The sequence below is a fragment of the Sorex araneus genome, chromosome 9 (assembly GCF_027595985.1).
Source record: "Sorex araneus isolate mSorAra2 chromosome 9, mSorAra2.pri, whole genome shotgun sequence".
In the NCBI taxonomy this organism is placed as follows: domain Eukaryota; kingdom Metazoa; phylum Chordata; class Mammalia; order Eulipotyphla; family Soricidae; genus Sorex; species Sorex araneus.
The window spans coordinates 985,780-1,013,478 of NC_073310.1; the positions used below are offsets into that span (position 1 = coordinate 985,780).

Here is a 27,699-nt window from a genome sequence, read left to right on the forward strand (position 1 = left end):
ATTATGATGTGTACTATTAGTAGCCTGAGTAAGTAAACCTGATCATTTTAGAGCATCACTTTGAAGTTTACAATTAAGTGTATAGCACTGAAAATTTCCACTTCATACAAACCTATGATTTGGAATATCAATTGGATCACTTGGGTTATAATAATTCCGCCCAATCTGTTGCAGATTCATGATCTTCAAGAGTCTAAAATTTGAAAGGTCAGAATAAAGTTAATATTGACAACTATCTTCAGTATTTTATCAGAATCACATGTTTATTTACAGCCTAACTTTTTTATATTTTTTAAAATTTCCTTGACTCCTCCAACTATCATTTTCTTAGTGATCCCTTCTCCATTCCAGGTGTCGGTCTCGTGTTATTTTATACTCCACAAATGAGTGCAGTCCTTCTATATCTGTCCCTCTCTTTCTGACTCATTTCACATAGCATGATACTCTCCATGTCTATCCACTTATAGGCAAATTTCACGACTTCATTTCTCCTAACAGCAGCATAGTATTCCATTGTGTAGATGTACCACACTCGAACAAGCCTCAAGCATGAAGGGACCGGCAGAGAAACCCAGGTGTGCGAGACCTGGGGCTGAGATCTCCAAGCCTGCTCGGATTGGGACTGGGCCTTCTCCAGCCTAGACCCCCTCCCATTTTCTAGTAGCTTGGCAGTGACAGCCACAAACTGCCCCTGGCACCGTGTAATCCCACTAACAGCCAACATCCAGAGACTATAAGACGAAGCTTCTGGACATGTAATAGCCTTGTTCTCCTTCTTGGAGAACCTGACAAGCTTCCAAGAGTTTATTGCCTTCATGGGAGAGCCTTGCAAGCTTCCCATAGTGTATTCATATCCGAAAATACAGTAAAAGATATATGCATTATCACTCGGAGAGCCCGGCAAACTACTGAGAGTATCCCGCCCGCACAGCACAGCCTGGCAAGCTACCCATGGCATATTCAAAATGCTGAAAACAGTAACTACAGGTCTCATTCCTCTGACCCTGAAAGAGCCTCCAATCGTTGGGAAAGACGAGTAAGGAGAGGCTGCTAAAATCTCAGGGCTATGTGTAACAGAGACGTTACTGGTGCTCTCTCGAGTAACTCGACGAACAACGGGATGACAGTGATACAGATGTACCAAAGTTTCTTTAACCAATCATCTGTTCTCGGGCACTTGGATTGTTTCCAGAGTTTGGAACAGCCTAACTTATTAAACTATAAGAATGTGGGAGCCATGAAAGATTTAGCAATAGTGAAAGTGTCTGAATATACAACAACTGAAAATTCTAAATCAGCCACTTAATGAATCCAATATATTTTTGGCAGTGCTTACCCATGTTATATTTCTCAGTGAAAAGGGGTGGCAAGTGGAAAAATTTAAGAAGCCCTGACTTAGAAGAGGGATGGCAAACTGGTCATGAAGGGCCAAATCCTGCCTACCTTTTTACTTTTTATTTGATTTTGGAGCTAACAATAGATTTTTCCCTTAAAAAAGGTTTGAAAAAGCGAGATTAATAAATGATGTATGGATTATGTGTAATTCAAATTTCAGTGAAGTTTTATTGGAACATATTATGATCTTTTAATTAAATATGGTATATATATATTGAAGTTTTATTGGAACATATTATGATCTTTCAATTATATATGGTGTATATATAATTGAAAGCTCTAAGAGTCAAGATGGGGCCGTGGATGACCTATAAAGTCTAAAGTTCTACAAGGTCCTTTGCAACAAAGGTTTGTCAACTTGTATAACAATTCTCCATTGTTATGTCTTCTTTTATTATGCAAATATAAACCTCTTCCAGGATGCTTCTCATTGAGGAGGGTCTCTGCCAAATATGTCCTTATTTTGGATTGGAAATGTAGCATTCATAGTAAAAATATCTTACATACAAAACTAATTTAAATGGACTAAAGACTTGAATATAATATCTAAAACTATAAAATACAGAATAAGACATATGATATGTTCTCTGAAATTTTTAGTATATCTATGGGGATTTAAATACAAGGGAAAACAATAAAACAGAAACAAAATGGGACACTAAATTTAAAAATTCTCTACAATTAAAAAGCTTCATACAGGGCTGGAGTGATAGCACAGCGGGTAGGGCGTTTGCCTTGCACGCGGCCGACCCGGGTTCGATTACCAGCATCCCATATGGTCCCCTGAGCACCGCCAGGGGTAATTCCTGAGTGCAGAGCCAGGAGTGACCCCTGTGCATCGCTGGGTGTGACCCAAAAAGCAAAAAAAAAAAAAAAAAAAAAAAAGCTTCATACAAAAACTAGGCAACCTACAAAAGGGGGGGAGGTATTAGCAACTCACAACTCCAACAAAAAATACTCATACAATTCAAAAGCAAAAATCTAATAAAAAAATGGGCAAAGTTCTGAAAAGACATTTCTCCAAAGAAGACATACAGATTGGTTAGCAGGCATATGAAAAATGCATCCAGTCACTTATTAGGGAAATGCAAATCAAAACTGCATGAAATATCACCTCAGACCTGTGAGAACAAGTTATATACAAGAAGTGCTGAGGCAGAGAGAGAGTATACTGGGTAGGGTGTTTGCCTTGCATGTGGCTGACCCAGGTTTGATCCCTGGCATCCCCTATGGTCCCCAAGCACCGCCAGGAATATCGCTGGGTGTAGCCCTAAAACAAAAAACAACCACTAAAAACAAAGAAGTGCTAGCATGGGTATGGAAAATAAGGAATTTGGTACATTCTTGGTGGGAATGTCAACTGATACAGCTATTATGGAAAATTATCTGGAATCCTCAAAAAACTAAAAATATAGGGGCAAGGGGAGGTATACTGTGATTCTTAGTGGTGGAATATGTGCACTGGTGAAAGGATGGGTGTTCGAGCATTGTATAACTGAGACTTAAACCTGAAAGCTTTGTAACTTTCCACATGGTGATTCAATAAAAAAATAAAAATAAAAAAAAAACCCTAAAAATATCAGGTGACTCAAATTCCAATTTAGGTACCTATCCAGTGACTATGCTAACACTAATTTGAATATACAATGTGTGTGTGTGTATGTATGTATGTATGCACCTCTAATCATAGCATTGTTCACAACAGCCCAAACAGAGAACCACTGAGGTGCAGTGCACATGAATGGATTATTGGATAAATGTGTGGAAACAATAGATTACTAAACTACAAAGGGAAATTAATTTTTGACAGTGGTCACTATATAGATGGAACCTGAGATATTTATTCTAAGTGCAATAACTCAGGTAAAAGATATAGTTTCACTTGTAAGTAGAATATGAAAGACAAAGCAAATGATAAAAACAAATCTGAGACTGAAGGCAAATTATGGTTTTCCAGAGAGAACAGTGTTGGGTGGAACAAACAGGTAGTGGAGTTTAATTTATGATGAAATGTTAAAGTTTGATGAAGGATATAGCATGTTATAAATATACTTGAAGACTTGTCAGACATACCTCTAAAGATTATATAGTACAAAGAAAAATGTAAATTATAAAGCATACAGTATGTGACTTAATATGTAACAAATCTCAATGTACCTAAATCCTGTCTTGCCTTCTGGTACACATTGCAGAGAAAAAAGAATTAAAGTTAATAACTTTATATAAAATGTATATATTAATATGTTAAAATAAAATTAGAACACAAAGTCAATGATAAATTCCAGAGTTTGTGCTCTAAAAAATAAGCTCAAATAGTATTTGGAAGCTCAAATGTGAGCACAAATTGGAAAGTTAAATACATAACACTTGTTTAAGGCAAATGACATTTATAGCAGCATGAGTATATCCCTTTAGAACCATTTGAGAGTAACCTAATAATTTCAATAAGCCAGCATTAAAATCTAGGTTGTAAGTATGCACATATTTCATGTATAATTCTTTAACCTCTCTACATTTTAAAGTTTTCTTATCAAATGAAATAACATACTGACATACCTCCTGAAAATAATATTATAGAATTGCAAACAAGTTGGTGATGTAGGTGGAAGTTCATTTGTTAAAGTGATTGTTATCCTCACATGCTCTCCATTTCGGGTCTGACTAAAAACTTCAGTAACCTGAAACCAGAGCAATGGAAAACCAAACTTTAAATTGTTGAAAGACCCATCTTATATTGCCTAATAAGGCAACAATGAAAACCACAGAAAAGTTTTATTTTTATTTATTTGATTTTCAGGTCATACCCAGCTTACAGGTTACTTCTGGCTTTGCACTCAGGAATTACTCCTAGCAGTGCTCGGGGGACCATATGGGATTCTGGGAATTGAACCCAGGTTGGCCACATGCAAGGCAAATGCCCTACCCATTGTACTATTGCTCCAGTCCCTCACAGAAAAGTTTTAGATAAAAGGAAGGACTATGGATAGATAAGCACCTGTGTAATAACAAGTACAATCATTAAGTTACTCAAATGAATTTGAAAATGATACAGTAGTGTTAAATTACCCTTTGGGTTTTACATATTACTATTAGATTGGCAAACATGTCCATTTCTAAGTTCTCCTACATTATGTTCATTTTTACTTTGAACTGGAAATCTCCCTTCTCCCTCTCCCCCACTCATCTCAACAGTTTTAATAACCTTGTGTTGTAGTCTTTTGGGTAAAAATAATATTGTTCCATCAAAAGCGTGACACCTTCCAATTAAATCTTCATGTTGAAAAAGAAGAGCTGACCGAAGTCTTCTGGCTTCCATCAGTGGGTTATAATCGATGTGATACTGATACAAGGCCCATTGGGGACGGGAAGTCAACCGAAAATGGTTAGTGCTTAATCTTACTATAATTCCAGAAGATCCTGCAAAAGTAAATCACATTCAACTCAAAATACAATTTTATTCTTCCCTGTACTCTCTGCTACCAAAAGGCAGGTCTGCAAGCAAAAGACTTAAGAGCATCAGTCAACACGAGTTCTCAGACATCCAGCTTTGGGGACTATTTAGATAAATCCCCAAATATAAATTTGGAAATAAATCCTTCTTAGCTGAACTTATAGCACAACCAAACAAGCTTATTTTAGAGAAAAGTAATCTTTGTAATATTTAATAAAACATTTCAGTGCTCTAAAGACATCAATAACTTACTTTATTAAAGCCAAGAGGAGGAGGAAATGGAAAAGCCATGCTGAGTCCAGGACGAAGTGCTGCCCTAGTAACGCATCATACAAGTAAAGCTGTGGAGTGCTTTAGCTATCCTCTGCACGTGGAATCTCGTGAATCAGCATTCTTAATGACCTACCTGTTTTTGATTCTTTAACATGGTCCAGATTCTGTCTTGTATTCACACCCAGGTCATGAAAGTCTCGACGGCGACCTCCTCTCTCTGCTAATGATAACTCCTGAAACCCAGCAGATATCTGGAGTTCTTTTTAAAAACAAAAATAGCACACTTAATATGAAACATAAAAATGACTATTAATTCCCAAAGTAATACATAGAATCCAAAGTCTCTTGAAGTACTAGAGACAGTTATCTATTAAAACCATCAAAATGTTTTAGGTATCTGTTGTCAAAGAGTAATTTCTTAGTTAAGACTTCTTTCTCTGATTCTAGGCAAACTCAGTTGTGTTCTTTTAAAATGTGTGTGTTCATTTTTTTTAGGCTACACCCTGGCATTGCTCAAGGATCACTCCTGGCAAGGCTCAGGGGACCAGATGAAGTGTTGGGGATTGAACCCAGGAATGCCACATATAAGGCAAGCACCCTCCCCAATGTACTCTATCGCTCCAGCCCCTAAAGAAGCATATGTTTAAGACATCAGGACAACTGGACTATAATTTAAGACCATAATTTATGTTTGTTGACTAAGAAAGTTTTCTTGTTCTATGATTTTTGTCACAATCTAAGAGCCTTAAATATTTTCAGTACTTTTCACCAATTTTATGATGGAATTATTTTTTAGCTACAGGCTTTGGTAGTTTATAGGGTCTTAATATATAATTTGAATTAGAAGTCTAAAATGCATTTTTCTAATTCCCCTATAAAATAGCAGAGAGACTGGAGTGATAGTACAGTGGATAAGATGCTTGCTTTGCACATGCCCGACCTGGGTTTGATCCCCAGCATGCACATGGTCCTCCGAGCACAACCAGGAATTATCCCTGACCACAGAGTCAGGAGCAAGACCTGATCACAGCTGGATGTGGCCCCAAAACAAGCAGCAGTAGCATCCAGCAGAATGGACAGACAGGAAGGGCCTGTGCATCTTCCATGGCCATGATACAAGGCTATGGGACAGCGTAACATTTTGTGCTTAGTTGCAAAAGCTATGGTTTTATCATACTAAACAACATCCTTTATCTAGGGAAACTGCAAAATGAAGAATATTATGCCAATAGTATGATGTGGACTATGGAATGATTATTTTTTGTAAGTAGTCAAATGTTGAAAAAAATTTCATTTAAGAGGTACATTTTTTAAAAATGAGAGATTGGTCACTGTAAACAGGAAATCTCTACTACTCACCCCTTGTTTTTAATAATGACCTGAATAAATGTTCCCAAAGGGCTAGAATTTCCACTTTTTCTGCAGGTTGAGATGGCTTAAGAGCTATAATAAAAATTACTGGACAAAACTTCTATAAAAGTTTAACCCAGGAATCCCTTCCATGGCTTGTTTTGTGATGGTAGGAGGGATCTCATACTGAACCATATACAAATCTTAATGATGGAAATCAAACTCAAAACAAAGGGAAAAAAAAAGGTAAAAGAGCTAAGTTCTCTTTGGACCACAAATGCCAGAATCTGTCTCATAACTGTCTCCTTTTGAGCCTCCACCAGACTAGAGTGGCCTCCAAAAAGTATGTCAGAGTTCATGATAATCTTTGAAAAACAAGTTATTTTAATAAGATTCAGTATTTTCCACCTGAAAAACTGAGGATTATAAAGTCCACAGGAATATGGGGGCTGGAGCAATAGCACAGCGGGTAGGGCATTTGCCTTGCACGAAGCCAACCTGGGTTCGATTCCCAGCATCCCAGATGGTCCCCTGAGCACCACCAGGAGTAATTCCTGAGTGCATGAGCCAGGAGTAACCCCTGTGCATCGCCGGGTGTGACCCAAAAAGGAAAAAAAAAGTCCACAGACATAGGTTTTAAATGAGAACATGGTCTATAAAAACTTTGAAGATGCTGCTAAATCTGTTGTGAAGTGCAAGGTTCAAATGAGAATCTCTTTAAATATCTATAACTGCTTCTAGTTATTGCATTAAGTAAATTTCTCATCCCAAGAGGTTCAGTGTTAAGTATTCATGGCCTTGGGTACGTATCAATACGAACATGGGCTGGGCTGGGAATATTAAAACCAATATCATGTGTCACAAAGTTTAAAATTTTCCCAGGGATAAAAAGTTTTTGTTTGAAAAAAAATTCAGTTCTTGACTGGAGTGATAGCACAGCAGGTAGGGCATTTGCCTTGCACATGGCCGACCCGGGTTCGATTTCTCTGTCCCTCTCGGAGAGCCTGGTAAGCTACTGAGAGTATCCTGACTGCATAGCAGAGCCTGGCAAACTACCTGTGGTGTATTCGATATGCCAAAACCAGTAACAAGTCTCACAATGGAGACGTTACTGGTGCCCGCTTGAGCAAATCAATGAACAACGGGATGATAGTGCCACAATGAATGAAAAAAATTTGACTGCAATGTTTATCTAAATATAAACAATGATGCCAGTGTTTTTCTATTTATATAATCTATATTTTTAGTAAAGCTAGATTAACTGTCAATCTGTTAAGGTACCAATTTTAAGAATGGATAAAGTTGGCAGTGTTTCCACACACTTAACAGAGGGATTGAAAAACAAACTATAACTTGTTATTTTTCTATTTGAATACCTCAATTATATAAACTATCCACTTAAAAGAATAAAAAATTAAGGTTCTAAATAATATCTCAGCAATAAACTCGTTATACTTATATTACTTTCTAAAACACAGTAAATAGCATATATTGACAAGCACTGCAAAGGAATATTATATGAGTGATGATAGTGGTAAAATAAGGTCATGCATTCATTATTACAATTAGTCTCTCAAGGACTTTTACTTAATGAGGTAGATACTACAGCATTTTATGATGGGATACTGAATTTCATAGAATTAAATCTGAATTCATGAGTAAGTTAAAAATAGTGAAGAACTAATAGAGCACTTTGAAATTATATTTTCTACAATTGCATTTTAGGGATGCCTTATAAAGAAGGAAATTTTAATTGGCACAAAGTTTATAGAAATAATTGGGGGTCCCACACCTGGTGATACTCAGGAGTTACTTCTAGCTCTGCACACAGAAATCACTTCCTCCGTTCTGGTGCTCGGACAACCATACAGGATGCCAAGGATCAAACTCAATCCTGCTACATATGTTGAACAAGCTGAACAAATCAAATATTCTAAGTTACAAAGCAACAACAAAAGCCACCACCACCACAAAAAAAAAGAAAAACAAGTACTAAGATTAGAGATGAACGTGGTTGGGTAAAATCCTGTATTTTTACATTAATGCTATTAATTCTCAGCACCTTAAAAAAAAGAAACACCTGTGGGGGGTTGTGCAATAGTATGGCGGGTAGGGCGTGTGCCTTGCATGCAGCCGACCTGGGTTCAATCCCCAGCACTGCCAGGAGAGATTCCTGAGTGCAGAGCCAGGAGTAACCCTGAGCATCATTGGGCATGACCCCTCCGCCCCCTGCAAAAAAGAAACACCTGTAACAGAAAAGTAACATATTGTAGACTATGTATCTTCAAAGTGACTCTTCAAATAAAGCATTATTAGTACCCTTCATCAAAATTTTCTACACAGAAATTTTCTGTAGGTACTAAAAATTTAAAAGGGAGAAGGATGTTGCCAAGAGGAAGACCACAGGTTTTGCATATATGAGGCTCTGTGTTTGACTCACTCCTACTCCACACACACACACACCCTCCCACCCCCCACTTGGGGGCCAGGTGAACCATAAAACCTTTTACAACTTGTTTACATGGTTCAGTGGGTTTCTCCATTCTTGAAGAAATGGTGCTTTACTGTTGAAATAGTTATGCCTGAATCATTGATCAAATGCTTTCAATTTTAATTATTAAATATCGTAATCTTACATAATACACCTTGCAAGTGGCTGCTGTATATATTCCCCAGAGATCACTTGTTAGGATTCATTTGAATTGCTACACTTTATAAAATACCATCAAAGTTACATAGTTTCATTGGGGAAAGTGGTGCTAGCTTTCACAACAGCCAACAGTGAGGAAAAAGATAAAACAGAGAATAAACAGGTAACAAATGTTTCAGTTTAACTAAAGAGTCTTTAACCAGCAGCTTACTATTTTCATTGTTCTTTCCCCACTGCATTGCAGTTTCATTTCCTTTGCTCACTTTCCAGATCGTTAATAGCAAAGATTTGTAAGAATGTTCCAGAAAAATGGTCTCTTCTATTATTTCCATGCCTCCAGCATCGACAGTATTTGTCACAGTTCAATTTACACTGTACTTCAAGAACGTTAGTTGTATTTTCTTGGAATGTTTAAGGGTTTCATTGACTATGGTCAAGTGTTTGATTACATAAAAATTTAAGGTATCATCTTTGTTTTCCAGCTGTCTTCTTGCATTAGCATTATGAAAAAGCCCATTTCCCATGCTCATCTTTAGCTAAAATGCTAACTTTATTACGTTTAATTCCCCATGTATAAATGACTGATTTTTTCCTACCCACAAACCAAACAATAATCACAGAAGAATCTTACATGAAGTCTCAAAAAATATTTGCAACAATGCAGTGAAAAAGCACAATTTCTGAAAAAAATCAGAACTGGTATGCTATCCCACCGACCTCAGTTTTCACATGAAAAGTGGTAAACTAATACATCGGAAGTGTGTTTTTTAAATCCTAGTCACTTACGTGATCCTATTTTATTATTTTTTCTTTCTTTTTGAGTCACACCCGGCAATGCACAGGGGTTATTCCTGGCTCTACACTCAGGAATTACTCCTGGCGGTGCTCAGGGGGCCATCTGGGATGCTGGGAATCTAACCCGGGTTTGCAAGGCAAACGCCTTCCCCGCTGTGCTATCTGTTCCAGCCTCCGTGATCCTATTTTAATGTTAAGGCGGGTCTGGCTTTTGATGCAAACGGGTAGCGAGAGAATGTTCTGAAAATGGTTTAAGAAACTCGCATTGGGGCTGGAGCGATAGTACAGCGGGGAGGGAGGGCGTTTGCCCTGCACGCGGCCAACCCGGGTTCAATTCTCACCATCCCATATGGTCCCCCACCCCCACCTCCCAGCACCGCCAGGAGTGATTCCTGAGTGCAGTCAGGAGTAACCCCTGTGCACCGCTGGGTGTGACCCATAAAAGGAAAAAGAGGAAAGAAGAAACGTGCATGGACCCAATGCATTGTCGGTAGCTCCAGTGGGGGCGTGGCGGGGGTCTGCACAGAGAATAAGAAAGCCTGTGGTACTGCGCTCACAAGGAGGGGACGCTGAGAGTCAAACTGAAAAATACTTTTGTGAGCGCAGCCCACGGCTTACCACACGCACGCACGCACGCCCGCCCGCGCGCGCGCACACAGAGGCGGTTCACCTTGCGACTTGGCTGTTACTCCTGCGGCTCCTCTCTGTCGTCCACGGCCAACCAGCTCCCCCTCTGTGGGCAGCTGCTGAGGTCTCGGCTGGATGTAACCCGGCTGCTGGCTCTGCAGTCACAGGCGAGGAGACAACGGCGCCCTTTGAGCGTCAGGCGGCTGCGGGCGTCGGAGCAGACAGCTCGCCAGCAGCCAAGACCCGACAGCGGGGCCCGTGGGCGGGAGACCCGCAGGCCGGGTCTTGGGTGCGACTTCTCAGCGCCGCGGGGGCGGTCCTCAGGGGACGCCTCGTCAGAGGACGCCCCGTCAGGGGACGCTCCTCCTCAGGGGACGCCCCGTCAGGGGACGCCTCCTCAGGGCCTCCTCAGGGGACGCCCCGTCAGGGGACGCCTCCTCAGGGGACGCCTCCTCAGGGGACGCCCCGGGCCTCAGCCGCGCCCCCACAGCTGGGCCCCCGCCCGCCTCCCTCGGTCGCCCGCGCCGCCGCCCCGCACTCACCGCCGCGGCTCCCACGTGCTGCACCGTCTCCTGCCCGCGGGCCCTGCCCCGCGCTCGGGCTCGGGCCCGGCCCGTCATGGTCTCCTGGACGGGGGACAGCGGGTCACTCGCGGGCGGCGGTCCCCGCCCCGATCCCCTCACGGCCGCCCCGTCCACCCCGGCCCCAACCCCGCGGCGCCAAGGACTCGCCGGCCCCACCGCCCGCCTCACCCGGCCCGAGGCGCCGCCGCGTCCGAGAAGAATCACCTGCGCGTCTCCCTCACGGCCCGACCTGCCGCCCCAACAGTCGCCCCCGCGCAGCCAACCGTCGCCCGCGCCGATCCCTCCGCGCCGGGACTCGCGCGCCGCCGCCCCCGCCCGCCAGGCCGCGCCCGCTGCCCCGGCTCTCCTTTACCGCGCGGAGGGACACGGCCTCGGGGGCGTGAAGTGCACGCACGTGCAGCCAGGCAACGGCGTAGGCGGGGGGGGGGGGCGGGCGGGCATGTGCAGGCTCTGCTCTGATTGGCCGTCGCGCCGCCGGCGGTTTTCAAGCAAGTAGGCGGGGGCGGGGCCAGAAGAGCCACGCCCAGGCCAGCGCTGGCTCCGCCCCCGTCCGCTAGGCCCCGCCCCTGGCCCATCTCTGAGGCTCAGCCCCCAACCCTTCTCCCCATATGCCTCCTCTTTCCCACCCAAGTGGGTGAGGGTGACGCGAGTTTGGCTCCCGGCCAGAGCCAACACCTGCCAACGCTTCGACACGCGGCGACTCGGGGAGCCCGAGGAGAACCTGATCTGGGCCGGGTCCTTGGAAACCGAGCTCTGGCGCTGACGCAGCTCCACTGTGACCTTCTCGGGTCCTCGGCCTGCTGGCTGCCCCCTAGCTCTGCTCTCCACACCTTTCTCCGCCCCGCCGCCCTTCGCTTGTCCTGAGGGGCGCGCAGGGGAGCAGAGGGCCTCGGAGCAGGGAAGAGGGGCCCCAGGGACCAGGGCGCTGTGAGGCTTCAGGCAGCTGCTCGGGGCCTCCCCACGCTCTTCAGACATAACTTTCCCAACTGTGCTGAGGACTTCTGAGGAACTCCACCTGCGGAGGCTCCCCGGGAGGGCGGGCTAAGCTCCCCCACCCCCCCAGTCAGCAGGTGCAGCGGAGGAGACCATCACCGCCTCCTTACCCGCGGGCAGGTGACGCTGATGCAGCGCCGCTGCTGTCCGGGCCGGAGCCAGGTGCTCCCGTGGGCTTTCCTGCCCTAAGTGAGGAAACAAGCCCAACCAGGGCACCACGCATGTGCTGTGTTCACAGCTGACGGGAGAGTCACCTCCCTGTGCTAATTCCGGATAATCCTGTGACTGGTTCCACCCAGCCGTAACGCAATAGCTTCCTTAGCATGCAGTGTAGACGGTGGTCCTCTTTGCAGAGGCGTCCTCCTTGTGCCTGAGGAAGTCACTGCTGTGAACAATACGGTTTGCATTTTACAACATTTTATAAACCACATGGTTTGCATTTTATAACACCCCGATTAAAGATTAAACACTCGGGGCGGGGATAGGGCTTTTGCCTTACATATGGCTGACCCATCTTTGATCCCCTGAGCCCACCAGGCGTGACCCCTGAGCACAGAGCCAGAAGTAAGCCCTGAGCACTGTCAGGTGTGGCCTCAAAACAAACCAAAAAACTGAACGTACCTAACAGCCTATTCTAAACAATGTAAAAATATACATTGTTTTTTCCGCCTTAGCAGCTGTGAACTACTTCTCCTGTTCCCACAAGCCTGCGGGCGTGCAGGCGGGAATGGTCCCTGCTGGGGCCTGTTTGCATGCTGCATCTGTGCAGCAAACATTGAGTTTTTGATGGTTCTGTGGGGTGAGGGTGGAGAGGGCTGAAGGCGCCTGAGCCTGCAATCTCACGTGGCAGGAAAGTCACGTGCCCGGTACAATGCAGCTCTCCCCCTTGAGGGGTCCCTGAGAGCCCCACAGGCTTGGGACGGGGGGTGGGAGTCAGGAATTTTCCACAGACTAGAGACACCGAGTGCTTCTGACCCTCTGAGAAGTCAGAGAAGCTCGAGGCCAGGCCTGCGTCATCCCCAGCGCACGGGGGAAGAGCAGCGGGGGGAAGAGGCCTCACAGGGTGTTGGCTCTGAAGCGTCGTGAAAGGCACAGATCCAGAGAGACCCGGCTAGGCTTTCAGGACGCGTTTGAGAGATGTTCCAGGGGCTTGCCAGCAGATGGGGCACTCATGCCAGGAACAGTCTCCACAGCCAGAGAGGGAAGGCCTTTGGGGGGAGTGTCCACCCCCACCCCGTGCCACTGCATGCTCCTCCCCCCAACAGCCCCAGCTCCAGAGAAATCCCCCCTCTCCTGAAGAGAAGAGAGGGGGCTTCTTTCTCCTTTGCCACCACCTTCACAAAGCCCCCTAACAAACAGCAAGTAGGCGGGGAACACCACTCTGACAGGTCCGTGTGGGCAATGCGACCAGAAGCCCAGCGCACTCATTTGGGGTCAGGGTGGGGACCCGGTGTGAGTCCGAGGACGCCTGGAGGCTGGCCCAGGAGCCGGGCTCAGGGGCCCTCGTGCTTGGACGCAAGTCGCTGAGTGGCAGCCGTGTGGCAGGACCAGGGGGAGAGAGTGACCGAGCTCTGCAGGGGCTTGAGCGCCCCAGACCACACAGGGAGGGGGCAGCTGGCTCACGGAAGCGGCACCTCATTGAGCACTGGGGCCCAGAGTGGCCCAGGGACTGCCAGCCAGTGCTGGCGAGTGAGATGTACCCTGCGCTCCTGGGGTGGACAGGCTGCACATCCTCCTGGAAAGGACAAGTGGGGTGGGTCACCGACTCACCGATCCACTGGGGTGAAGGTTCTGTCCCGTTTTTTCCTCCTGCTTGGTCTCGGGGGAACGCACAGATGTGAGCGAGTGCTTGGCAGAGAGTGACCGCAGCATCTCAACATCGACTTCGGTGCCCCTGTCCCTCCCCGGGAGCACGTGTGGCCCTGACACAGCTGGGACCTGGGGGTGGGGGCAGGGTCTGTTCCTCCCGAGGTTAACCTGTCTCTCTCTCTCAACTCCTCCCTCCTGAACACAGCGCAGGACTTCTCCATCTTATGAGCACCATAAAAGGGTAAAAGTTTGTAGTGATGTTATTTCTGGTTGTACTTTCCCTGGACTTTATACAGAAACCCAAAACCGCGCGGCCGCGGCAGCGGCCGCGCGACCTAATGTCATCTTAGCATCAGCAATATGTAATGGTTCGCTTTTAATGGGTCGGACTTTTGTGGGAGATCCTAACAAGAATAGTAAGTCTGTTGCTGAAATATTGAAGGCAATCAAAACGGTAGCCATCTCTCTAGACTGAACTAAGCTATATCCCCACGCCAGCTGAGAAGAAATTTTCTTCTTTCTCGGGAAGAAACGCGGCGTGTCGTCAAAGCAAACAGACCTGGTGGCGTGGGAATGGGATATAAGGGGAAAAATTATGTACATGGAACAGTGGGACGCTGGTGGAATCTCGAGCCGGAGCCGATACCAGCGCAAGACCTTCGGTTCCAGAAACTGCTTCCAGACACTCTACTAGTCTATCAACTAAGCCAGAGCCCCACGTCTGCTGATGACGGGAAATAACCATCCTTTTCGTTTTTTTGTTTTTTTTTTTCCCTTGTCAGGCAGCGTGGCGATTACTAAACAGGCGTGAACTCGGTGGCGCGGGGCAAGGGGGAAAAAGAAAAGTTATGTAACAAACAGCGGGACTTAATATCTCTATATTCTTAGCAGTGGAGAACTATCAAATGCCTCCTTGGCAATAGGACTGCTTTTCTTTTTTGGGGGAAACCCCAACAACGGTAGTGAGTTGTGTGTTGAAACATGGAATGTAATTGAGATAAGGCATAAACGAAGTGAAACTTATCAAGTACAAGGGTGGGGACTGGGGAGGTGGGAGGGGGCGGCAGGTATACTGGGGGGGTTGGTGATGGAGGATGGGCACTGGTGAAGGGAAGGGTGTTTGAGAATTGTATAACCGACATAATCCTGAGAACTATGTAACCCTCCACATGGTGATTCAATAAAATAAAATAAAAAAAAAAACAAGTGGACTCATTACAGTTGCAAGATGTGGTATTAACATATCAAAATAAGTTATATTTCTAAATGTCAGCAAAGCAATTCCACTTACAATGGACTCAGACAGACTTCTCGTGTCTACCCCTTGGCTCTGAAGACAAACGGTTGATTTGGGCCTGGGCAGAGCTGAAAGGAAACGCACGGGGCCAGAGAGATGGTATGGCAGGTGGGCACTTGCCTTCCATGTGGCCGACCTGGGGTCCACCCGCAGTGTCCGATATGGTTACTCAAGCCCCGCAGGAGTGATCCCTGAATGCAGAACCAGGGAAGCCCTGAGCACAGCTGGGTGTGATCCCAAAATCAAAAAAGAAAAAAAGAAAAGAAACACCAACACTGGATGTGTATGAGACCGCCACGAAGAGCCACGTCGCAGGCTGGAAATCGAAGCTGTGAATGTAGATGAAATGCGCAGGTGTCATAGACACGTTCTCGCTCTCCCGCCTACATGCACGGCTCCGAGGACAGGGCAGCCCGCTTGCCCGCACCGCCTCTAGGGCCACCTCCCTCTCTCCCCGGCGTCTCTCCGGGATGCATTAGCCTCAGGAAGCTGTTCCTCCGAGCCAAGTCGAGGGCGCCTGGGGTGTAGACCACCAGCAGTACTGCCCACGTTTGACTTCTGTTAATTCAGTGTAAGGAGGATCAAGCAGGAGTCAGCCTCTCACTAAAGTTAATGAAGATCCAGTTATTAAAGTGTAGACAAGGGGGCTGGAGCGATAGCACAGCGGGTAGGGCGTTTGCCTTGCACGAGGCCGACCCGGGTTCGATCCCCAGCATCTCATATGGTCCCCTGAGCACCGCCAGGAGTAACTCCTGAGTGCAAAGCCAGGAGTAACCCCTGTGCATCGCCGGGTGTGACCCAAAAAGCAAAAAATAAATAAATAAATAAATAAATAAATAAATAAATAAATAAATAAATAAATAAAGTGTAGACAAGAGCAGGAACTGGAGTGAATGATGCAGAGGACCGAGGGGCAATCTGCAAAGCCGTCAGCAGTGCCTCCCGTCCGTCCACGCCATCGTCCAGGCCACTTGTGCGGCAAGTGTGCCTGTCAGACTGTGGACCGTGATGGCACGACGTTCCTCCCCTCCTGGTTGGAAGCCCTGCCACCATGTTTGTGATCGTCTATGCACCAGGCATTGAATTCACTGTGGTTCCCGAGGCAGGTAGGTGGGCACATGTGCTCAGGGTTCCGGCTAACTGTATGTGACTTTACACAGGCCCCACTCTACACAGCTATTTGATGCGTGTCATGCTATACCCGGTTATCGGGTAGGTGGTGTATTGCCGTCATGTAGTACATGGTCATTGGCTCACTCGGACTCCTCTCTTCCCCGCCCCTCTCCTGCCCCGTGGTCCTCTCCTTGTTTCCCTCACTGTCTCTCTTCCTCTTTGTCTCCCTTTTAGAACTCTATCCCGTGAGTACATACATGTCCATTTTATCCCCCTGTGAGTTGTAATGTGCGTGTGGTGTGTGCATACATGTGTAAGCGTGTCTGTGTGTATCCGTAGACCTAGAATCTGTAGGCCCTCTAACTAATGGCAGTTTTCCTCAGTTTTGATTTTCTGTCTTATCCATTATTATGATTTGAGTTTTTTTAACATTTTGTGTTCATTTATTCACCTGAATTTTGTGAATTCCCTTTCACGTGAATAAAAACAAAAGCTCTGTCCATTAAAAGCTTGGACAATACACGTGACTGATGTAGGCCCTGCAGATCAAAGGTCTCCACGGGGCTTTCTTTGCCTTTATTGTTAAGCTCAGGCACTGGTCCCAGCGATTCAACAGCCAGCGATCCTCTGAGAGGGGTCACTCAGCAAGGCAGGACGCAGCCCACAGAGGGTCCGGAACATCTCCACTTCTCCACATCAGTTGTGACTCCCTATCAACAGAGATGAATACGTCATCAAGCCACACAGCCATGCAAGCCGGTACTTGCCCTGGGTGCTCGCCCCACCCAAGATTTCACTATGCCCCCCCCTCCCCCTGGGCTGTCCTGGGGTCCCAGGGTGAGGGCTTCCACCCAGACATGGTCTGTGACTCAGGGGGCTCAGCTATGTCGGGAGGAGACACAGGAGGCCCCTCAAAGCCTTGGGGAAGCTCCACCTGAGTGTCCTGCCCAGGTGGGGTGAGGCTGTGGCCGGGACTGTCCCCGGGAGGCCCGGACACCACCATCTGGCCCCCAAGGGACAGGCCAGCTGGGGGCTTCTCCATGCTGCGTGCTGGAGCCCCTCAGCACACGCTCCACACCACACATGGAGTCAGGTGTTGGCGGGGCTCCTTGCAAGCTATCCGGTGGCTCTGGCTGCATCTGTGTCTGTGTGTATCTGGTGGACTATGTGTCTGTGTCTGTGTGTATCTGATGGACTGTGTCTGCGTCTGTGTGCATTTGATATGACTGTGTGTCTGTGTGTATCTGATGTTACTATGTCTGTGCATCTGTGTGTATCTGATGTGACTGTGTGTATCTGTTGTTACTGTGTCTGTGTGTCTGATGTGACTGTGTATCTGTGTGTATCTGGTGTCTGTGTGTATCTGATGTGACTTTGTGTGTGTGTATCTGATGTGACTGTGTGTGTATCTGATATGACTGTGTGTCTGTGTGTATCTGATGTTACTATGTCTGTGCATCTGTGTGCATCTGATGGACTGTGTGTCTGTGTCTGTGTGTATCCAATATTCTTGTGTGTCTGTGTGTCTGTGTATCTGATGTGACTGTGTGTATCTGATGTGACTGTGTGTGTATCTGATGTGACTGTGTGTCTGTGTGTATCTGATGTTACTATGTCTGTGCATCTGTGTGCATCTGATGGACTGTGTGTCTGTGTCTGTGTGTATCCAATATTCTTGTGTGTCTGTGTGTCTGTGTATCTGATGTGACTGTGTGTATCTGATGTGACTGTGTGTCTGTGTGTATCTGATGTTACTATGTCTGTGCATCTGTATGCATCTGATGGACTGTGTGTCTGTGTGTATCCAATAAATATTACTGTGTGTCTGTGTCTGTGTGTTTCTGATGTGACTGTGTGTATCTGATGTTACTATGTCTGTGTATCTGATGTGACTGTGTGTCTGTGTGTATCTGGTGTGTCTGTCTGTGTGTTCTATATCCGCTTCTGTTTTCTTTTTCAGGTTGTTTCCTTCCCTATCATCTCCCGTCACGAAGAAGCCGCTTCCCTTCCCTGTCCCCTCTAACTGGAAACAGAACAAAGTAACAGGACAAAAGGAGTCAGGGAATTTTCCGAAGGTGCATTTGATGTCCAGTGGAAGCAGGAAGCAGGCTGGGCGGGGACTCCCTCCGGCGAAGGCCAGCGGGGCACTGGGCTTGGGGGAAGGGCAGGTGGGAGGGTGACCCGCCTTTGCCGAGCTCTCCCTGGCGGAGGGGCACTGCCCAGGAACTTACATGGCTGTCCGGGATTCCCTCTGACCGCGGGCAGGAGTGAGGCGGGAGGAGGGCGGGGCTGTTGCCAGTTTCCCAGCCACCCACCAGGCAGGTGGACATAGCTTGGCCTCAGGGACAGAAGCTGGAGCCTGTCACAGGGCCCTGGAGGCTTCCTGCCTAGTGACCGTGTATCAGAGTGTTCTGGAAGACAGTAGGCAAGACACAGCTTCTCCGGGGGCCACAGCAAACGGTGTAAGAGGGGGAGGAGAGGAAGGAAGTGGGGAGAGAGGGAGAGAGGAAGAGAGGAGGGGGAGGGGAGTGAGAGGGAGGGAAGGAGGGGTAGGGAGAGGAAGGGAGAGAGAGGGAGACAGGGAGAGGGAAGGAGAGGGAGGGAAAGAGAGGGAGAGGGAGGGACAGGCAAGGAGGGCGGGCGGGCAGGTGAGAGCCTGACCGGGTGGGAGGCCCCCGTTCTTTCAGCGGCTGTAACTGGAGTTCCTGACACTCTGTGCCCCGGGCCCTCCTCACAGGGGGGAAGCCCCACCTGGAGCGCTCTCCCCCCACCCCCGCGTCACCTGTGGGCCCTGCTCCGGCCGGGAGCGCCAGGCTTACGCCGTGCAGTTACAATGGCTTCTAAGAGCCACCGTGACCAGGGAGCTGGCCTTGCATGTGGCCAACCTGGGTTCAACCTTGGGCACCACACATGGTTCCTGAGGCCCCCAGGAGTGACCCCCGAGTGCACATCAGGCCTGAGTACCACTGGGAGTGGCACCAACCAAAAAGCAATAAATGCCACCAGGGACTCTTTTTTGTCTATAGAACTCACTGCCTCACCTCTGCATTCTCTCCTCCCTCCCTCCTTCCCTCCCTCCCTCCCTCCTTCCTTTCCTCCCTCCCTTCCTCCCTTTTTCCTTTCCTCCCTCCCTCCCTCCCCCTTCCTTCCTTCCTTCCTTCCTTCCCCCCTTCCTTCCTTCCTTCCTTCCTTCCTTCCTTCCTTCCTTCCTTCCTTCCTTCCTTCCTTCCTTCCTTTCTTCCCCCTTCCCCTCTTCCTTCCTTCCTTCCTTCCTTCCTTCCTTCCTTCCTTCCTTCCTTCCTTCCTTCCTTCCTTCCTCTCCTCCTGTCTTTCTTTTCTCTCACACTTTCACTTTTTCTTTCTCCTTCTCTCTTCTTTTTCTTTCTTTCCTCTCTCCCTCTCTCCCCCCTCCCCTCTCTCTCTCTGTCTCTGTCTCTCTCTCCTCTCCTCACAGGCAGCTGCTGGCCTGGGGCCCTTCTCATAAAAAGCAGGAAGGACTCGAAGCCAAGGCAGGATTAAAGGGTTGCTGGAAACCTCAGATCTCAGCTTTAAAGTCCTAATGTACAGTGAATTTGGTTGCGTAGAAAAGGAAACAGTGATTGCTGAAGTATGTTTTCCTAAGCTCAGAATCATTTTTGAAATGCTTGCCTTTAATCCGCAGATGGGCTCGTGGCAGAGTCAGATCTCCTGGCGGCCTGAAGAACCCAAGCCCTGAGACATCGGATCTTAGAGCTACGGGGTCTGTCATCCCCCCGCCCTGCCCCCTCCCACCCGCCAAGTGAAAATGATGCCAGTCTGGGTGGGAGGCTTTGCTTTCTCTCCCTCCTGGTTTGTGGGATTTGGGTCTGGCCCACTGGATACTTCAGTTCCTCCTGCTCCTTGCTCGGAGTTGAAACCGCGCCCTGGCTTGGGCCGGGGCCTTTGAAAGGCATCGAACAGGCAGGTAAGGCCCTGGGGCCCCTGGGGCCCCTCTGTGCCCACCCCCCCCCCGCCGTGTCCCCAGAGACACAGTGTGGCTTGGCGCGGTGAGAGCACTGTCCTACATGTTAAAAGGGTCCTCAGGGGCCAGAGCGATAGTACAGTGGGTAGAGCACTTACCTTGAACCCTGCCGACCCGGGTTCGAAGTCCGTATGTTCCCCTGAGCACCACCAGGAGTGATCCCTGAGTGCAGAGCTATGAAAAACCCCGGAGCACTGCTGGGTATGGCCCCCAAACAAAACAAAACAAAATAAAAAAGAAAGGGTTTTCACTGCACTAAGTAATAGCTCCACAAACTCATTTCTAAAACTGCAGACCTTCACGGGCCTTCTGAGAGCTGTGTAAAAATAAAGAAGTACTCTGCGTTAAAATGACGTGGAAGCTGAGGTATTTCCCATGAGAATCAACCTGCAGTTCTGTCACTTACAGCCACAATTTATGTCCCTCCAAATTAGGTCACTTTGCTTATTTTCTGGTGGGGTTCCTCTGCAGGGAGGGACCCGCTTTGTTTTTACTGTCCTAGGGTCAAATTTCTTCCTGTAACTTTTTTAGGGACACGAAGGCTTCTCTGGGGAACGGTGCTTGTGGCTGTCTTCTTTCAGATACGTCCCGGCATCTCTCTGTTTTTAGAAATAGCCCCTCTCTGCAAGGAAACCAATGTTCTTACTTGTAAACATCAGCGACTGTGAGAGATGGAAGCTGCTCACATACAACACTCAGGATGAATCAACTGCAGGGCATGTGGGAAGCGTCTCCTCCCCGGCCACGGGAGGGAGTCCTCGAGTGCTGTCACCCTCCACCGCCGTGGAGCAGAGGAGTGAGTGACCGTGTGTTCGGCAGATGCACGACTCGTGTCTTAGTGGGAGGAAGCTGCCTGGGAACTGCATCTTCCAGGCGGGAACAGTTGAAGCTTCGGCAACTGCACGGCAGCCCTCCCGACCAGGCCCCTCCCAGTTGGGAGTGCCCAGTGGTGTCACCAGAGTGTGCTGTGGCCCCCAAACAAGCTCCAATGGCCTGGGAAGCCCGAGGTGGCGCCTGGCACTGTGGGCAGAGACGTGTGCGTGGACGCTGGTGCCCCTGGCTCTGGCCGGCCCCTCGAGGAGCCTGGGGGCTTTCTGCAGGGTCGGTGTCCCTCCCCGTCTTCCCAGGCAACGCCTGCAGATGCAGGGAGCGCTGAGCGGGCGTGGGGCCGCGCCATCACCCACACGCCCCAGGGGCCACATCCCAGAAATGGACCCTAACCGGCCGCTCCTTGGCAGGGCTGCACAGACAGGCCTTCCCTCATCACCCCAGAGGCGGCTCTCGGGGCCCGGCTAGCTGGGAGCCTCGGATTCCCTGGGTCCGTGGGTCCCTGCCCGTGGTCCGGTGGGTTCTGTGGGTCCTTTCTCTTGTCGCGGGCAGCTGCTGGCCGGGAGCCCTTCTCATAAAAAGCAGGAAAGACCCGAAGCCAAGGCAGGATTAAAGGGTCCGGTGGGGTCCGTGGGGCCCCTTTCGTGGGTCGCTGGGTTCTGCGGGTCCCGTGGTTTCGTGGGTCTGTCGTTTCCTCTCAGGCTTTTTGCTGGCAGAGCAGAACCACGTGGCCTGCTCTGGTGGAGGCCTGTTTCCTGAACAGCTACTGGCGAGTCCTGGTGGGCAAAAAGCAGGTGGGCCGCAGTCAGGGAGAGCATGTCGGGGGCCGGAGCAGAGAAGCACCCCAGCTGCGTGGGGGAGGCTGTAGGACTCACGAGGGAGCTGCAGCCTCTGAGAGTCGGAGGGCAGTGATTGTCCTGGGCATCTGGCCAGGCTACAGCACAAAAGCCGGGGGCAGCTGCTCCTTGATCAGACAGCCGCTCCCTGAGAGGACGGTCACTCCCTGACAGAGTAGTCCCTCCCTGGCCAGACAGACGCTCCCTGACAGGGTAGTCGCTTCCTGGCGGGACAGTCACTCCCTGACCAGACAGCCGTTCCCTGACAGGGTAGTTGCTTCCTGTCGGGACAGTCACTCCCTGACAGTAGTCACTTTCTGACCAGACAGCCACTTCCTGAGAGGGTAGTCGCTTCCTGACAGGATAGCTGCTCCTGAGAGGACAGTCACTTCCTGATGGTACAGTTATTCCCTGAGCAGACAACCCGCTCCTGAGTGGACAGTGCTCCCTGACAGGACAGCCACTCCCTGACAGGATAGTCGATTCCTGACCAGACAGCTGCTACCTTATGGAACACTCCACTCCCTCAAGGAGCAGCCTGCTCCCACCCGGACAGTGGCTCCCTGCCCGACAGCTTTGTCTGTGGCCACTCGGTGAGTCTGAGTGACGGGCTCTGGCTCTGCCCTCGGGATCTCAGGGTTGGGCACGGGTGGGGAGAGCGGCCCTGCCCCAGATGGCGCACTCCTGTCCTATTGGCTGTCTCAAGGTTGAACCCCTGTGGGTAGGTGGGCAGGACTGAAGCTTGGGGTTGCCCTGCTGTCCCCCGGTCCCCATGGCCAGCACAGAGGTCTGACTCAGACTTCATTCCACATCCAGGAAGGCTCAGCGGGTGTGACCGGAAGCTCCAGAGAAGGGTCCACAGGGAGGAAACAGGGTCCTCTGTTCTGTCCCCTCCCCGAGGGGGTCTCCCCAGCTCTGTCTGGCATCCCGCCTGTCAGCTCAGGAGGCCCCGTGGTTCCCCCTCAGCAGCTGTCCAGGAAAGGGAGTTTCCCTTCGCTTCCTCCTGAGGGGATGCTGACGGTGGCGCGTGAAAGATTTTCACATCCCAGAGAGGAGACTAAGTCTTTTCAGAAATCACCTCGCTATTGAAACTTGGGAAAGGTCAGCTTCCCGGGGCTGGGGGCTGCTCGTGGCTCAGGCACCTGGCTCGCACGCGCGAGGCACCGAGTCCGCTCCCGGGGCCGCCGGCACGCTGAGGGGCAGTATCACAGCGCTGCCTGAGGAGCTCAGGTCCCACAAGGCACCAGCCTGCAGGGTCCTCCTTTCGGCTTCTGTCCTCAGGTGAGCTGCCCGGGGCCGCACCATCAGCAGAGGGAGGAAAGTCAGGAGACAGTAGGTTCCTCTGTCCCGGCTCGGCCCTGGAACGGTGCCCTCGCCTGCAGGGGTTCGGACAGAGACCAACAGGAGCTTCTCGGCGGATGAGCTGGCAGGCAGTGGCATGCAATATGCCAGGGGTGCCCAGTGCAAAACGGTCCCCCAGGCGTGCACGATGACACTGAGGCTCATTGCAAACGACCCCCCAGAAGTCCATCTTCCAGCCCCCTCAGGCACGTTCCAAAGATGGGGTGAGCTTGGCTCCATCGCACAGGCCCCGCGCAGCGTTAGCTCGGAGAAACGCCAGCCAAGGACTGCCCCACCCCAACCCCACCCGCAGTTTTACCCCAAACATTGCAAACGTGTGAAAAGTGAGGGTTGCAGGTTGGAAGGTACCGCCCAGCCCCAGTTAGTTCTGCAGCTCAGGGCAGGGTCACAGTGTCCGTCCCTCTCCAATGACCCCTGGGTCTCAGTCACTCTGCTGACACCCAGCAGGGGCAGGTCAGGACCCCCAGTCTCGGGTGCCATTTAACTGTACCCCCTCCTCAGGGCACGAGCACTCGGCAGGTCTGAGCCACCAAGTCTGCGGTTCACAGCCTGGGATGCCCAGGACGGTGGCCCGGGGTGCCTGGCCCTTCCCATGCAGGTGGGTGAAAGGGACCACAGCGGTCCTGGTTCTGGCAGTCCCGAGTGTGGTTGGAGCAGCAGTCTTGCATGCCTGGTTAGAATGACACACTCTCCCCCTCCCCTCTGCACACGCACACACATGGACGCATGTATGCACATATGTGCATATGCACACGTGTAGACAAGCAAGGCATGCCCACATACTGTGCACACATGCATATCATGTACACACATGCAGTGCACACAGGCACATGTGTTTGCAAGCAAGTACACATGCACACGACCACACACCACGCTCATGTGTCATGTATGTATCATGTATGTATGCATGCATGAATGCTCATGGAGACAACACAATGCAAGCACCCACACATGTGCACATGTCTGTGCATAAGCACACATGTGTACTCACATGTGTGTACACACATGTGATACCACACTGGTATCACTCTCAGTTTTCAGACTGAGTCCAAGTGTGGAGAGTCTGTAGCTAAAATGGTGCCGCGTGGCTCTCCTCTGGCCCCTGGGTAACAGGTGGCCCGAATGTGGGAACAAGCGCTCTGCCAGTCTCTGGCATTCACCAGAGAGGCCCTGGCCCGGGCACAGGCTCGTCTCCACAGCCAGGGCCGACTCTGGGGGCCTGAGCTCCTCCCAGTGGCTGCCGGTGAGTCTGGCCTGTGTTGGTCATTTCCGAATAGATGCAGGGGCCACCTGCTGCCCAAGGGCTGGCCACGCTGAGTGCCCACGCCCGGACCAGAGCCCAGGTGCCACCACTCGCCGCCCTCTCAACCGAGATCCAACCAGAAACACCCGGTGTCAGGAGCCACGAGGGGAAATCAAACGCGGGCAGTCGAGATGGGCCGGGAGGAGCCAGTTACCCCGAGGCCCCTCCTGTTTCATCCCGCAGCCCAGCAGCTGGCGGGGCGGGGGGGGGGGGGAGGCGGGCGTCGTTAGCCTCGTGCAGGGAGAGGCGAGCGAGGTGCGGGCTGGTCTCTGGGAAGGGGGCAGACACAAGCCCCCGTGCTCCCCGTTTCTCTTTCATCCCGATAAGCGAGCCCGTTCCCGTGCCGCCCACACGGTTGCGGGGTCCTGGAGCTCAGCGGGCTCCTGCACTGCCCTCGGGGGCCCTTCTAGGAGGAGGGACTGGGGCGCAGCCTGTGCCTCAACTCCCGCCAGGGGCACTCAGCGGGAAGCTGCTTCTGGCTGGTGGGGGGAGACACCCGGGACCCCCCCCCCCGGCCCCGGCCCGAGACCTGCCAGGCTGCTCAGAGACACGCAGACGTTGTAAAGTGAAGACGGGCTGAGAAAGGCCTTCAAAGCGGAGACACCCCCTCCCCCCACGTGTGGGTTATTATCTCAAGCCCCTGTGAGGGGGTCCCGGGAGGTAGGTGCTGAGGGCGCCGGGAAGCTCCGCCGTGCTCATAAACGGGATGGGAAACAGATGTGGCCTCTCGTGGGAGGGCGGAAACGGGCGTTTCTCACCCGGGAGCGCCCCCGCCACCCCTCACCCCCCTCATGTGTGGCCCATGTCCCCCCTTCCCTGTGTCCTCTGCCTCTGCTCCCCAGCTTGCAGGCCAAGGAGAGTGGTGCTGGGGGTGCACTGCCAAACCCAGGCAGACCCCCCCGCCTCCTCAGAGGACGCCGTGCTGGCCTCGTCCTTCCACACCCATCCCAGTGCCAGCCTGGCTGCAGCGGGGCAGAGCAGAGGGCGCCAGGCGAAATCACCCATGGCCCGTCTGAGGAAACCCCCTTCTCTGAGCCCTTGAGCAGAAAGCGGCCCCCACAGCAGCAGAAGCTGCTGCTGCCCGGATGGTTCCAGAGCCCCCCTCCCCCGGATCATGGCATGTCTCAGATGTGAGCACACGCCCAGCGGGGTGATTCAGTGGCCGCAGGTTCTGGAATAACAGTGGGCTGATTCTGGTTGGAACTTGCCTGCCACCCAGCCAAGTCTAGATAAGCACTCTGCCAGCTACTCGGCAGTAATGAGGAACAGGTTTTTACGGTTAAACACCCTGGTGGGGGGGGATTTAATCAGGGCCGGGGGCCCACGGCTCCGCCTGGCTGTTCTTGTTCAGCTGGGCAGATGGTTCTAAGCGACGCTTCTCAGGCTCTGGGTCATACCCAGCAGTGCTGGGAACTAGGTACCAGGGGTCGAGTGCCTGTGCCCAGCCCTGTCAGCCACCTACCGGGCCTGCTGGGGGATTTTCAAGAAGGCGCCGTTCATTCGGACGCGTCTTTTCTTCCTGTGCGGTTCTGCTGTAGTAAGAGACACACTCACACTCATGGTCCCAAACCCGGGAAACGAAGCTGCTGGCTAGCTCAGCTAGCGGGGCCCGTCCACGGCCCAGTATCCCTACTTAGCAGCCGCGGAGGTGCGTGCGCCATCAAGGGTGAGCCAGGTGCCCGGCGGGGACCTGAGAGTGGGTCGGGACGCCGGTGAGTCAGGGAGCCGGGGACGGTTTGTGTCGGTGATTTATCTCCATCAGACCACGTCTGTTCGAGTCTGAGAGCCTGAAACCAGATTCTGACGCGGGAGTCTAGGTTTGCTGAGAGGTTTGGCCACCCAGGAGAGTGAGGGTGCGTGTGGATGTGAGTTAAAGGAATCCACTCTCGTCCCCGTTCATCAGGACGAGACCAGGTGGCTTCTATTTTTCACACGGTTGACCCAAAGGTCACCTTAAAAATCCCCAGCGGCCCACTGCAGGCGGCGAGAAAAGACCATCGTCAGAAATACATTCAAATCGTTTAGAGTGACACGGATAATACATGTCTACAAAGGGGTTTAAAAATAAGGGTTTTGGAAAGAATTTCGAGCCTGACTTTGAAAAGAATGTTGGGTGGGGGGAGCCTCTCTCAAAACCCCTCGATTCAATTAAGCGTCTTCGCGTCACGGGGCGGGTGACCCTGTCGGCAGGCGCGGCCGTCTCATCTGAGTGGCGAGTTCAGAGCCATCTCGGACGCCAATTCCCCTCCCGGGGTCATGCTGCCAGAGCCTGGCTGCCCGAGAGAGGAGCCGGCCCCAGGTTAGGGCAATAATTGCTACCCCCCAGGATTCCCCGCTCAGAAATTTCTGCCGGTTCTCAGGAGACAAAAATGAGTGATCATCAAAGGCAGAGGAGCACAGCAGGCCCGAGAGGAGCCCGGAGTTACAACTTAGACACGCCACAGAAAATCCCGCCCGCCCCGCACTGCCTCTCCGCAGTAATTAAAACCCCGATTCCTGCTGCTCCGTCATCTCATTAGCGAGGGGGCGCAGGACTTTTATCCTTGTTTGTCAGGAATCAAACATTCCCGAGGAGCTCTGATTATGGATTGATGAAAGTAAAGTTAAACTTTTAAATAAGAGAAGTGACTGTTCCCACTGGTTTTCTAACAACTGATTAAAGACGCCCTTCTTTTGGGTTTTTCCCCCCTACAAAGGTAATATCTTCATCCCACCTGCAACGCAGAGGTCATCGCCCGGACTGGGGCGGGTCAGAGACAGCCGCCCGGCCCCTCCTGCAGTGCCGAGGCCTGAGTTGCTTTTCAAGGCTGGGTGCCGGCAGGCCCGGCCACCCTCTCCGGGGCACGCGTGGCCCTGAGGGTCCAGTCTCGCTGTTTGTCTCCCGGGTCAGGGCCAGGCTGAGTTGTGTTTCCTACCTGTTCCTGCCAGGTCCAAAGACTGCGTGCTCACCACCCCGGCCGCTCCAGAGAGGACAGCAGGACCCAGATGGGGGCCAGCGGGGCCGCCAGCAGTGGTCAGTGTACGTCTCCCTTT

The 27,699-nt window shown here is 50.7% G+C and overlaps 1 protein-coding gene across 1 annotated transcript in view; it reads right to left on the minus strand.

The window, feature by feature from the left end:
- Positions 1–11,161, minus strand: part of PIWIL1 (piwi like RNA-mediated gene silencing 1) — a 36,837-nt gene extending 25,676 nt beyond the window's left edge. The window contains exons 1-6 of the mRNA XM_004611019.1: positions 11,084–11,161; positions 10,585–10,696; positions 5,253–5,378; positions 4,598–4,812; positions 3,952–4,073; positions 113–193 (exon numbers count right to left, since the gene is read on the minus strand). Coding sequence (XP_004611076.1) covers positions 113–193; positions 3,952–4,073; positions 4,598–4,812; positions 5,253–5,378; positions 10,585–10,696; positions 11,084–11,161 — 734 coding nt within the window. The remainder of the gene's footprint in view (positions 1–112; positions 194–3,951; positions 4,074–4,597; positions 4,813–5,252; positions 5,379–10,584; positions 10,697–11,083) is intronic.
- Between the last annotated feature and the right edge of the window lie 16,538 nt (positions 11,162–27,699).